Source organism: Engystomops pustulosus, chromosome 1, assembly GCF_040894005.1.
Source record: "Engystomops pustulosus chromosome 1, aEngPut4.maternal, whole genome shotgun sequence".
Classification (NCBI taxonomy): Eukaryota; Metazoa; Chordata; class Amphibia; order Anura; family Leptodactylidae; genus Engystomops; species Engystomops pustulosus.
In genome coordinates this window covers 273,783,264-273,796,790 of record NC_092411.1, presented here as the reverse complement: position 1 = coordinate 273,796,790, position 13,527 = coordinate 273,783,264, and the positions used below count along the sequence as shown (strand labels likewise).

Sequence of the window (13,527 nt, the reverse complement as noted above, 5' to 3'; positions counted from 1 at the left end):
TTTAATGCGGTTCCCAATGGCAACCAATTTCATGGTCCCGATATGTCGTGACTTGTCCTATAGTCAAAGGCTTGTGTTATTTTCCCTGACACATTGTCACGAAGTCAGACAGTTGTTATAGGGGGGGTATCTGACACCCCATTATTTCAAGGGGCTCAATGTTTTGCTAGTAATGAACGTTGTGTTTTAGTCCTGATCACAGCTGAGGGTTTGTTACAGTTGTATCCAGTCCAGACAATGTTCCTGTGAAAAATATTTTCCGGCAACGTTACAGTGAAGCGAATTTTCAGGACAGGACTACTTTGTACTGAATGTAATGGTAACAGAGCCTCAGCTGTGACAAGTATTGGGCACATTCACTGACAGCAGGCAGAGATCTTGAATGGTGAGCAATACAGCAGATGAGCATTAGCCCCTATCAGTGTAAGGACCCTGTAGTCCTCAGGCCCTTATGATTTCCCTTATCATTGAGAAGGCCTTATGTCTAGGGCTGTGTTCACACTTGGTGCTCAGTGGGGTCTGAGTTGCCTGGAGGCCTAGACGGTGCCTGATGGTCTCCCTGGAGGACTTAAATCTAGGATATTGGTGATTTAGAATTTCTCTGGTGGTCCTAGGTCCTCGGATTCCCCTGGTTGTTACATAATAGTCTGGGATTCCTGGAGAGCTGCCATAGCCCTGGTGTCCTAGAGGATCCATGCTGCTGACAGATGCCTAAAGTTTTAAGAGTTACCGTGAGGTGCGGCCAATCTGTTGAGTTGTAGGAGATCCACATAGGATTGGAAGTCCTGGAGATCCAGAAAGTCCCACTTGATCTTCAGTTTCCTGATTGTTGTGCAGGTTTTGGCGATCCTTTAGGACTCTAAGGTCCCTACAGACTTTAAAGTTCCTTGACTAATGTGGTGGCTTTGCTGAAGTATTTGTCACTGCTGGTCCTTGAGAGGTTTCCATAGGTTTGTAAATGGTATTTGAAGGACTTGTTGGATTGACAGGCCCCTTGGAGATCTCTTCTGGTCTTTGGAGGTCTCTCTAGTTCTCAGAGAGGTTTGTGATTGACAGCTGTTTTGGAGATCAGAGGAACATCTTCATGAAGGTGGTCCTTAAGATGCTACCTGTGTATGACCTCAGTGTTTTCCATACTGTGACACATTAGTGGTCCACATCTGGATCCTCTGGCCTGTACCTATAGACCGTACAATCACCTCTGTACAGATGTGCCAGGGCTGCACTCTCTGTGAGTGATGTGCCAGCAGCGGGCATCTGTAGCCGCTCTCTGTGAGTGATGTGCCAGCAGCGGGCATCTGTACCCGCTCTCTGTGGGTGATGTGCCAGCAGCGGGCATCTGTAGCCGCTCTCTGTGGGTGATGTGCCAGCAGCGGGCATCTGTAGCCGCTCTCTGTGGGTGATGTGCCAGCAGCGGGCATCTGTAGCCGCTCTCTGTGGGTGATGCCATCTTGTTGGCTCGTGTGCGGAGGAAGTGACACTGCGGCCTCTGGAGGTTTCTGGAGGAGCGAGTTATTCGCAGTCCTCGCTGTTTGACTCATGTAATGGAATGTGCAGCTGCTGGAAAACCTCGGGATCACACAGAAGTTACATCTGCAGGATCGGGGTAGGACTAGGAGTCCCAGTAATCGGCAGATCTGCCCTCCTAGGGGGTTGTGGTGACCAGTTATGAGTGACCCGGCCTCATTGACACGAAGGAGCTGCAAGGCCACGTGATGCCTGGACAGGACCTCTGCCGGGTCTGGGGCAGATGTGAACCTCCTCTTGGTGCTTCTGGGTACAGAGATGTATTTGGTTCCTTATATTAGTAGGCAGCAAATAATAGACCTTGGGATGTGCTCTCATCCCTCCAGGCACCTGTCAGCGAGGCTCCTGCACAAGGCCTCAATTTGCGTGTGACCTAAAGTCTTAAGGTGACCCCACAACTCTGCTTTTAATATTGAGGTTCAGAAAGGCCGTCTACCTGTGCACACCTATGCTTAGTTCAGCCAGCAGCTATTCCTCCTGGCCATCCTATACACATGCACACTCTGCTGTTAGCTATTCCTCCTGCCCATCCTATACACATGCATACTCTGTTCTGCTGTTAGCTATTCCTCCTTCCCCTCATATACACATGCACACTCTGCTCTGCTTTTAGCTATTCCTCCTTCCCCTCATATACACATGCACACTCTGCTCTGATGTTAGCTATTCCTCCTGTCCCTCCTATACACATGCATACTCCGCTCTGCTGTTAGCTATTCCTCCTTCCCCACATATACACATGCACACTCTTCTCTGCTGTTGGCTATTCCTCCTGCCTCTCCTATACACATGCACACTCTGCACATACATTAGCTATTACTGCTTCCCCTCCTATACACATGCACACTCTGTTCTGCTGTTAGCTATTCCTCCTGCCTCTTCTATACACATGCACACTCTGCACATACATTAGCTATTACTCCTTCCCCTCCTATACTCATGCATACTCGTTTCTGCTGTTAGCTATTCCTCCTTCCCCCTCCTATACACATTCACACTCTGTTCTGCTGTTAGCTATTCCTCCTTCCCCCTCCTATACACATGCACACTCTTCTCTGCTGTTGGCTATTCCTCCTGCCTCTCCTATACACATGCACACTCTACACATCCATTAGCTATTCCTCCTTGCCCCTCCTATACACATGCACACTCTGTTCTGCTGTTAGCTATTCATCCTGCCTCTTCTATACACATGCACCCTCTGTTCTGCTGTTAGCTATTCATCCTGCCTCTTCTATACACATGCACCCTCTGCTGTTGGCTGTTCCTCTGGCTCCCCAGGTACATTCTGGTAGCTGGCAGCTATTCCTCCCACATACATGTTGGCTCAGCTGAGTCTTCCATTCACCCTTGGCACCCTGACAACACAGGGTCTGGCTTGTTGAGATGCAGTGTGACAGACTCTTCCTTATCTATATTGGGAAAGGGTCTGAGACCTCCCCCTGTGGTCAGGTTGGTAAATAAGGCGGGGCCTAGCTCCATGTTTCCTGTCCTAAATCCAGCCTTCAGAACCCTGTCTTAAAGGGGTTTTTTATTTATTGGCCGCCTTCCTTTAGGATAGGTGTGTTATTGTGATGTCACATGCCCTTGTTTAAGTGAGAGACTGCAATACCAAGCACGGCCACCAATCACTGGATGGTGCTGTTCTTTGTAGCCCACAGAGAGGCCACATCTTATCTAAACAGCTGATATTGGGGTAGAGGGTTTCAGACCCCAGGGATCGGATTTTGACCCCCTTATCCTCTAATTGCCTGTCTCCAGGGACCTGTCTTGATACATTTTCACCCTTCTCTATGGCTGCTACAATGTTACAATGTCCTTTATCTATGGCTGCTACAATGTTACAATGTTTGAGTCCAGGATTGAGTAGATGGCTGCGGCGTTGGTCTGTGTTACGTGCAGCTGCTCTTGCGTGTGATGATGGGGCTATAATTACATTTCCATCATTCTCATATCTACTAGTTTTGTGAAATGTAATTTCGTCCGCGGTTTCTTTGTTTTGTTGGTTGATTTTTGCTGCTAGTTTTTACTTCTAATTAAACCTGTAGGCTAAAGGCGCGTGTGTGGGTTTAATTATCTAAATATTAGAAGTGAGGAGGGGGGAGGGGTGCCCTTATAGATGAGATGGAAGAGGGCGGAGGTGTATGGGGTGTGTAGTGTGGATATTCGGTTATTCACCATATGTAATAGACAGTAAGGATCACCGGGGTACCTTAGATCACACCCCCTGGATGCAGAGAGTGGCCCACATGCCCCCCGGCATGGGACCACCCTTGCTGAGCGACCACTTTCACTAACCTCAGTGAAACAGCCCAACTCTTATAAGATATATCGCACTATACATAACGGGATTATATTGGGCCAGAGGTCAGCCCAGGTAGCGTGAACATGGACATGTGGATTCCTGGATCGAGCTAAAAGAAAAAAAACACCAGCCAATCCTGTGCTTACACATGGAATCATTTTATCGGATATGTAAATATTAGGGCAAAAATTCTGGGAGAGGTCACATGTCCATTTCTTATTTATACAGAGCTGTATGAGGCCAGGGGCAACAAAAGCAGTTCAGCTCTAAGAGACTTCTGATAGTTCAGATTTGTCAGATCTTGTTCACTCTTTTCAGACTGGCACAGGACCAGGGATTTAGGGCGGTGACTCTAAATATGTGATTGCTATCGGATCAGTCCAATACCCAGCACCACCCGGATCTTGGGATTGCTGCAACCTCTGCAATGTTTACCAGGCACAGCGCCTTACATTTCATAGTGGTTGTGCTTGGCATTGCAGCTCAAATTGAACTGGGTTACACAGGGGCCATGTGAAGAATGGGCCTGACTAGTGGGAGCTGAACTCACCGGAGTCACGACTCCAGGATCACCTATCCAAAAAATAAAAGGCCCGAAATGACCCTTTAATATGGTTTCTATTAGTGGGATGGCTATTTCTTGTCCCAAAACGTGAAGACAAGAGCCGCTCAGGAAAGATACTGCTCTTAGTTACTACTATAATGTAATGTGGTGGGACCCCCAGGGTAGACGTTGGTGGGACCCCCAGGGTCTCCACCCTGGTCCCTCATCACTGGTTCTATAATGCAGGATCTTCTCTCTTCTTCAGGTTCCCTATGAGACTCTCAACAAGCGCTTCCGGGCGGCACAGAAGAACATTGATCGGGAGACGAGCCACGTCTCCATGGTGGTGGCCGAGCTGGAGAAGACTCTGAGCAGTTGTCCTGCCGTGGACTCTGTGGTCAGCCTGCTGGATGGGGTGGTGGAGAAACTAAGTGTTCTTAAGAGAAAGGTGAGGCCGCTTCTTGTACGTCATCTGTCAGCTTATAAAGGATCAGGCATTGTCCACGTGTCCACCAGTTGTCTGTTCTAGTTCCCATTGACCTAACGTGGTTTCATCCATGGTGGTCCTAAAATAGTAGGAAGGCTCTAGGACCCAGTTGCCACCTACAGTCTCTAAGAGTTTCATATTTTTTTTAGCAATGTGTCTAATCAGATCCTGCCTTTGAATGACAGACTTTATGCAAATTAGCCCAAGGGGCTCCAGACTCCACAGGTGTTTATGGAGCCTGAAGCTCCTTAGGCTCATTTGCATACAGGCCTTCATCCTGGTGGTAGATGTCCTTTAATGATTTACATAGCTTGTGATGGAACTATGGACACCTCACATTCATATGTTCATTTGATGTATATTGGCCCTCTTAAAGGGGTTTTCCATCTTTCTTTTTTAAGTTTCCAAAAAACTCGCTCATTCTTGCCCTACTCCTGTTCTTCGTTGCGCTGGTCTAACCAGCATCTGACCATAAAGTTCTGGGGGATCCATCTAGTCCATCTAATGACACACCCCACCTTTGCCACAGAGTAATCTAACCTAAACAGAACGGTAACATACTTGTTAACATGCTGTTAACACAATATTTACATAGTGTAAACAATACAGAATTGCATTTACAATGCGATAACAAATCACACCCGCACCCTGGATGAAGCGGGACCACCAGGAACTTCCGATTGGAACAACAAGGAATTTGGGACCTGGAGCTGGGTAAGTATGTTTGGTTTTGGGGGTTTTTGAGTTGCAATGGCCGCCGGTAGCTTCCTCCTATTTTAGTTGCTAGTCACAGCTTTGCAAACAAGTTAAGATGCTGTTCACTATCCACGGGTGAGGTGATGACCATCTAATTGGTGGGGGGGTCAGGCTGCTGGAACCCCCAATAATCATGACAGGTTGAGCATGTATCCTTCCGCTCCATGTTGGAAATTGCTGAGCATGGCGTTCGGATATTTCTTGTCTTATAGACGGCAAATGTGTGTGTTAGAGATATCTGAGCGCGGTGTCCAGCTATGGAACAGCAAGACACATACTCAATGCTGCTTCATGAGTCATGAGAATGGGACCTCCATACATTCACCAGTTTTGGGGTGATTGGGGATAACCTGATAAAGCAGGAGACCAAAGAAACTTTTTTTTTTTTAGCAGTTTTGTGTCTTTTCCTCGCTCCCCCGTGGTGACATTACCAGCGCGTTACACCTCCTGAATGAGAAGCGGCCTCACCCCCGGCTAACAATGTATGACCGCCATGCGGGCGCCATCGCATCAATCACGGTGATTTACATGTATTCTGGCTCTCGCACGGTTTTTTTTTTGCTTTTCAATCCAGCGGCTCCGGAGACAGTGATGGATTAGACGAGGAGAGAGCGGCCACATTCCTCCGCGCTCGTAGACGCCGGCTCCATCTTTGTCTCCACAATTCACACCATTTATTGAATTGTCTAAGGCGGGATATTATCCTGATACTCTGCAAATTACCCGGCGCTTCTCGTTACTAGTAACATCCGGATGATTCGCTGGGGTCTTGATATAGACCGTGTAAATGGGAACCAGGTCCAGACTTGTCCGAAACGCGTTACTGCCTGCGAGGTGGTCGCACACATTATCTGACTACCATCACCTCCATCAGAATCGGAATGGAATATTTTACAGGTGTCTGAGAGAGAGTCATATATTTACTAGGCCATGGAGCCGATGAGATATAACATATTGGCCATCTTAAAGGGCTTGTACTGAATTAAGATGTTGTTCACTATCCACGGGAGAGGTGATGACTGTCTAATTGGTGGGGAAGGGGGGGGGTTAGGCTGCTGGGACCCCCAATAATCATGACAACAAGCTCCCAACCTTACTAGAGCGGCAGTTTGAGCATGTGTCCTGCTGCTCCATGTTGGAAATTGCTCCATGTTGGCATGGCGCTCGGGTATCTCCTGTAACCACATACACATCAAATGTGATAGACCGAGATATCTGAGCGCTGTGTCCAGCTATGGAACGGCAAGACACATACTCAGTGCTGCTCCATGAGTCGTGAGAACGGGACCTCCATACATTCACCAGTTTTGGGGTGATTGGGGATAACCTGATAAAATTTCCTGGGCGTTTCAACGGCTCTTACAGGGGTGTGTGTTAAAAATAAACACTCTGCAGGTAAATCCACACACAAAGCGACGCGACCTACAGTATTTCCTGCCAGATGGCAAGTGACAACTCCGATTGATTTTTCTCGGCAAAGTCGTGCAGTAAAATGCGTAGACATTTTATCCACTTCTGCGGTAAGAACTGAGCGTAGAAAAGTCAAGTACCCTCACCGGCCACTTTATTAGATACACCATGCTAGTAACGGGTTGGACCCCCTTTTGCCTTCAGAACTGCCTCAATTCTTCGTGGCATAGATTCAACAAGGTGCTGGAAGCTCCTCAGAGATTTTGGTCCATATTGACATGATGGCATCACACAGTTGCCGCAGATTTGTCGGCTGCACATCCATGATGCGAATCTCCCGTCCCACCACATCCCAAAGATGCTCTATTGGATTGAGATCTGGTGACTGTGGAGGCCATTTGTGTCCAGTGACCTCATTGTCATGTTCAAGAAACCAGTCTGAGATGATTCCAGCTTTATGACATGGCGCATTATCCTGCTGAAAGTAGCCATCAGATGTTACAGGATACATTGTGCTCATAAAGGGATGGACATGGTCAGCAACAATACTCAGGTAGGCTGTGGCGTTGTACCAAGGGGCCCAAAGAGTGCCAAGAAAATATTCCCCACACCATGACACCACCACCACCAGCCTGAACCGTTGATACAAGGCAGGATGGATCCACGCTTTCATGTTGTTGACGCCAAATTCTGACCCTACCATCCGAATGTCGCAGCAGAAATCAAGACTCATCAGACCAGGCAACGTTTTTCCAATCTTCTACTGTCCAATTTCGATGAGCTTGTGCAAATTGTAGCCTCAGTTTCCTGTTCTTAGCTGAAAGGAGTGGCACCCGTTGTGGTCTTCTGCTGCTGTAGCCCATCTGCCTCAAAGTTCGGCGTACTGTGCGTTCAGAGATGCTCTTCTGCCTACCTTGGTTGTAACGGGTGGCGATTTGAGTCACTGTTGCCTTTCTATCAGCTTGAACCGGTCTGCCCATTCTCCTCTGACCTCTGGCATCAACAAGGCATTTCCGCCCACAGAACTGCTGCTCACTGGATATTTTTTGTTTTTCGGACCATTCTCTGTAAACCCTAGAGATGGTTGTGCATGAAAATCCCAGTAGATCAGCAGTTTCTGAAATACTCAGACCAGCCCTTCTGGCACCAACAACCATGCCACGTTCAAAGGCCTCAAATCACCTTTCTTCCCCATACTGATGCTCGGTTTGAACTGCAGGAGATTGTCTTGACCATGTCTACATGCCTAAATGCACTGAGCTGCCGCCATGTGATTGGCTGATTAGAAATTAAGTGTTAACGAGCAGTTGGACAGGTGTACCTAATAAAGTGGCCGGTGAGTGTAGATAATCATAACTGTCTAGTATATACACGAGTAGAAGCCAAAGTAACTATTTTTAGCACAAAAAACCTGGGAAAACCTATTAACTCAATTATAAGCTTAGTGAATGCACTAGTCACAGCGCCTGCCCCTGCGTACACACTATGATGTGAGCAAGCGGCCGACATCGTGGCGTGTGTGAAGGGACCTGAAGACGGAGACTGAGCTACAGAGGACAGAGGAGGACCTGTGGGGGAGTTGGATGGGTGAGTACAGAGTTTGGTTTTTCTTTTTGTTCTTGTTGTGTTTTTTTTTTTTTTTTTTTCTTTCCGAGTATAAGCAGAGTTAGTTTTTCTTCTGCACATTTTCATAAATGGGAGGTTTAATAAAACTTTTCTCTACCCTTTGGCTTCTTTAGCCGGTCTTGCATAGATTTTTGCGCCCTGTCTCGCACCCGGTCATCCCATTCTATATCTGTAATGGAATTTTATTAATAATAGAAAATATATATATAATATTTCTTTTGCTAGCAAATATGTCAGATTTTTAACCCCAGGACCTATATAATGTCCACTGAGTGGGAGACCAATGAGATGGAAATGAGGCAGGGTAAAAGCTACAGGTTTTTCTTTTATTTTTGTTTGTCTTAATGCAGAATAGTGACAGAGCGGTAGGATACACGAAGTGCGAGTCCAGTCCTGATCCGATGACTTCAGCTGCTTTTTACTTATTTCTTAAAGGTACAGGAACCGGTGTCTCATCTGTTCTTGCTGTTCTCCCCACCCTTCCAGGCAGTGGAGTCCATCCAGGCGGAGGATGAGAGCGCCAAGTTGTGCAAGAGGCGGATCGAGCACTTGAAGGAGCACAGCAGCGACCAGGCGGCCGCCGTGAACATGTGGAAAAAGAAACGCATGGATCGTATGATGGTGGAACACCTCCTGCGCTGCGGATACTATAACACCGCGGTGAAGCTGGCCAGGCAGAGCGGTATAGAGGTGAGTCACTGCCTGTATTATACTTCAGAGCTGGAATCACAATTCTGATGCTTCACCAGGGCAGTCTGCAGGGCACAGCCAGTAAGGACCTCTCTGCCTGCTCTGCAGAACAGTGATTGTAGCTCTTCATCCGTATTCATGGTCCATCACTAGCCTCGATCACACAGTGCGTCAGAGATACAGTAACTAAAGTGTAACAATCCATTATCGCATCATGTTGACCCCATGCGCCCCCCTCCTGTGCGCGTCGCACCTCTCCCCTCACCAGACTTTTGAGTGTGATACATTATTATCACGATACTTGATACGGATACAATATTTTCAGGAATGGTGTGTGTGTGTGTGTGGTCACATGGGGCGTTAACATTGCGTTTAGAAACCTGATTTAAACGGCAAGGGGGAAGGCCGTAGGGCTCGGCCTAATTGTATATTAGTTTCGATTGAAGCGCATGTGATCAGTAACGATCATCCAGTGTATTTTGTGAAGAGAGCCTTGGTTGTAAAGGTTGTCCTGGTAATGTAAATCAAAAATGTATCATTTAGAGCTTATTCAGTTGAGTGTTTTTTTTTTTTTTTGTTGTTGTTTTTTGCTGATGGCATACAGACCCATTGATTCCTACTGGTCTGTTTACATGTCAGTTTGTTTTTCACACATGTGCAGACCACAAAAAGTAGATTAGAAACCTAGAGTTTTTTTTTTTTTTAACATATGCAAGAAAATAAAAAAAAACATATTACAATACGGACTGAACTCGCACGTCCATAGTTTTGTGGTTGCGCAGCGGGCTCGGCCATCTGAATGAGCTTTTATTTTGCGTCTTATACATAAATTATTTGTATTCATTATATATTAACTCCTTCATGACTGCCATACGGCTATAAACGTCTTGACCGTGACCAACTTCAAACGGCCACATCCCCTGAACCTTGCCACATAGAAACATAATTGCGTCATTTTAAACAGAAGAATCTCCCCGCTGGAAGGGGTGGGTTTCTTCCTGCCAAATTATTAAAGGGGTTATCCGGGTTTAAAAATTTTTTTTATGGCCGGGCTGGGGAGGGCTAGTTAAACATAATAAACATGGACTTACCTCCTCCGGCGCCGCCGATGTCCCGCACCGCGGTCCCTTCGATCCGTGCCCCTGTTTGTTTACAGGGGCACGGAAGCCGCGCACAGGGAGCTTCCGGTCCGCGATGTGGACGGCTCCTCCCATCCGTCCTTATCTCTCAGCGTTGTAAGCGCTGGGAGATGGTGCGCATGGGAGCATCCGGCCGGCCGGAAGCTCTCTGTGCGCCCTTGTACTCAAACCGGCGCACGGAGAAGACGGGCCGCGGCGTGGGACATCGGCAGCACCGGAGGAGGTAAGTACATGTTTATTATGTTTAACTAGCCCTCCCCAGCCCGGCCATAAAAAAAAATTTTAAACCCGGATAACCCCTTTAAAAGCTGGAGCTATAAGTAAGTAGCCCAAGTGCTTTATCCACACCACTGCAGACTAGTTCCTTCTGTATAATGTGAATCGCTAAGACACGGAGCAAATACTTCACAACTTTCCATGAAACTTTTACAGTTCTGGAATCTTCAGCAATAGTTGCAGCCGCTCCATTATGCGTGAACATGTCCCTAAGCCTAAGTGAGCGTCTTGTGTGGAAGCAAGGCAGGTTTTCATATCTTTGCATCTTTTGTTGGTGCTTGACTTCTTATGGCACAAAAATAACTAAAAACCGGTGAATAGGGCCGCACGTTAACGCTCCGCCTTGTGCATCAATCTTCTCCCTCTTACAAGCGGAAACCGCTATTCCGCTTACGAATACGCTTTGGTTTCATCTTCTGAAGACATTCCACTTTCACGTTGCGATTTCCTTTACACAAAATTATCTGATTTATTTAGATTTCCTATAAGAAAATAATGAGACGCAAGGTTGTGCATCAACAGGTGGCGACAGGGGGGGAAAAAACTCCGCTAATCCTATCCGACTATTGAGGTAATTTGCTAATGGCCTCCGGCTCTCTAATGAGGTGATAAACAGCGGCGAGTCTGCGGCTATAACAAACGGTAGCGATGGAGCGGCCCGGAGCGGCGGCTCATCAGAGGAGGCTTGTTAGACGCGGGAATCGGGTTATTGTGATAACGTCGTGACCTTGGGCTTCACAACCGGAATCAAAGTCGGAATATTTTCCTTCTATGGATACAGATCGAGCGCCCGGCGATTATCGTGTAGGATTATCTCCTGATTTTGATGAGGGATAATTAGGTTTTTGCATTTATTCAGTGATTTATCCTACGCCAGTATATCCTCTCCAAGGAAGGACGAGATGGATGCGCATCACTGTGTGCAGCAAGAGACTCGTCCTGAGAGATTGGTTAGAAGATGTCACAAGCAGAGATGAGCGGAGCCGCTATTTGCACCACCCAGTCACATTGCTGAATCAGTTTCCGGCAAATTGATGCCCCTACCAACCAGCCGCACCTGTGATTGGTCAACAGATTGGCGGCCAAACGTCCAACCTGGCAAATTGTTGCCTCCAGCTACTAACCATGCCTATGATTGGCCAGTTGGACACCCAGGGCCGATCATAGCCACAGCCAAATGCTAGGAGCGTTAATGTGCCAGATTGGCCAACAGATTGGTTGTTCGGCCAACCAATCGTAGGCATGACTGGTTGCTAGGGGCATCAATCGATTGGCTGTTCAGTCGCCAATGTATCTTGGTCTCGAGAGCCCAAACTGAATGGGGTCCGCTAATCCCACGTGAAGTGACCTTTAAAGGGCATCTACCACCAGATTGAAAGACTGTGTGCAAATAAGCCTGAGGGGCTCCAGGTTTCATTAACACATAAGAAGCCTGGAGCCCCTTGGGGTCATTTGCATACAGTTCCTCATCCTGATGGTAGATGCCCTTTAAAATACAAGTACTTGTACCCTGCTCTATACACACTGGGATGGAGGATTGGCCGTCCTATAAGAAGTCCCATAGAAATCCATCAGTTAAACCAGTTATTTTTAGGGTTTTTTTTCCTTATTCCTAATCAGGCCTTGGTTTTTTGTGAGACAAGATAAACTTTTAAAGGGTATCAATAGGATTGGATCACTACTGGAGGCTTGTGCTTCATCATGTATTAGGAACATGCTGTAACGGGCTAAGGGGGTATTGAGACCGGCTTTGATAAACATCTGCCATTGGCTAAGGTGTTTGTAACGGTATCAGCCATATAATGGATGAAGGTAGCCACAACACAAAGTACGCCAGGCTCGAAACATTGCATTTTTATGCCTGGATGATGTGTTAATAAAGACTTCTTGGAACCTGGCTTCCCCAGATGCGAGCACCTCCCTGTGGAAATTTTGGTTTGCTGTCTTATTCTTCCTATTCACGGTATGAGCCATATGACGCGTGTTTTGTTCTGCACAGTGAAAAGTGTAAAAAAAAATAAAAATATATAATATATTTAGATTAAAAAAAAAAAAAAAAACCTCCGCTATTCACAGTAGAGAATCGGCTCAGTCGTGAGCTTCTAGCCTTATACTGCGCCCGAGTAACGTGGTGATAATCAAAGTCTGGGGAAAAAAATGGTCAAAAAGAAAAAAAACTTGGAAGTAGAAAAATATTCTCCCGCTGTCGTTATTTCTCCACTTTGAACGCTACAAAAAAAAAAAAAATCAAGAACCTTTTTTGTTTTTTAATGGGAATATGAAAATCGTATGCAAATGTGGCCCTCCCATTATTCCACATGGCTCCACTAAAACGAACAAAGTGCCATCCAGCTAATTGATCGCCTTCGTCTGTGCGCTTTGTGTCTCCGTGTAAATGGTTTTATCTCTGCACAAATCTGTCATTTCGTCCCTTTCATGCAGCCCCTCATTACAGATCCCGCTCCGTGATGAAGAATTCCCGCCTGTCTATGGTTTTGGTTTTTGCTGGAAGCTTTCTGTTCTGGATGTAAAGGAGAACATGTCTCTGCGGCCCCCGGAGGGCAGCTCACACTCTGTTAGATGACACTGCAATTAGTAGAAATCAAAGTAAATATTGCCTCGCAAATCCGCCCATCCCCCGATGCCGGTACTCTACCCTTTAACTGATCTGAAAGGACTCGATTGGCTACATTAAACATTTGAGCTTTTGGGTGAAGTGTCCTCCATGGTAAAAAATAAAAAGTGGCCCGAAAACCAAGACCCCCAT

General features: G+C 46.7%; 1 protein-coding gene across 2 annotated transcripts in view; it reads left to right on the top strand.

Annotated features, from left to right (window-relative positions):
* The window catches only part of MAEA (macrophage erythroblast attacher, E3 ubiquitin ligase), a 30,409-nt gene that overhangs the window by 549 nt on the left and 16,333 nt on the right, over window positions 1-13,527 (top strand). Inside the window, exons 2-3 of one of the 2 annotated variants that reach the window (XM_072126233.1) lie at window positions 4,642-4,824; window positions 9,091-9,345. In XM_072126233.1, coding sequence (XP_071982334.1) covers window positions 4,642-4,824; window positions 9,091-9,345 — 438 coding nt within the window. The remainder of the gene's footprint in view (window positions 1-4,641; window positions 4,825-9,090; window positions 9,346-13,527) is intronic. The other variant, XM_072126234.1, reaches the window with a different exon arrangement.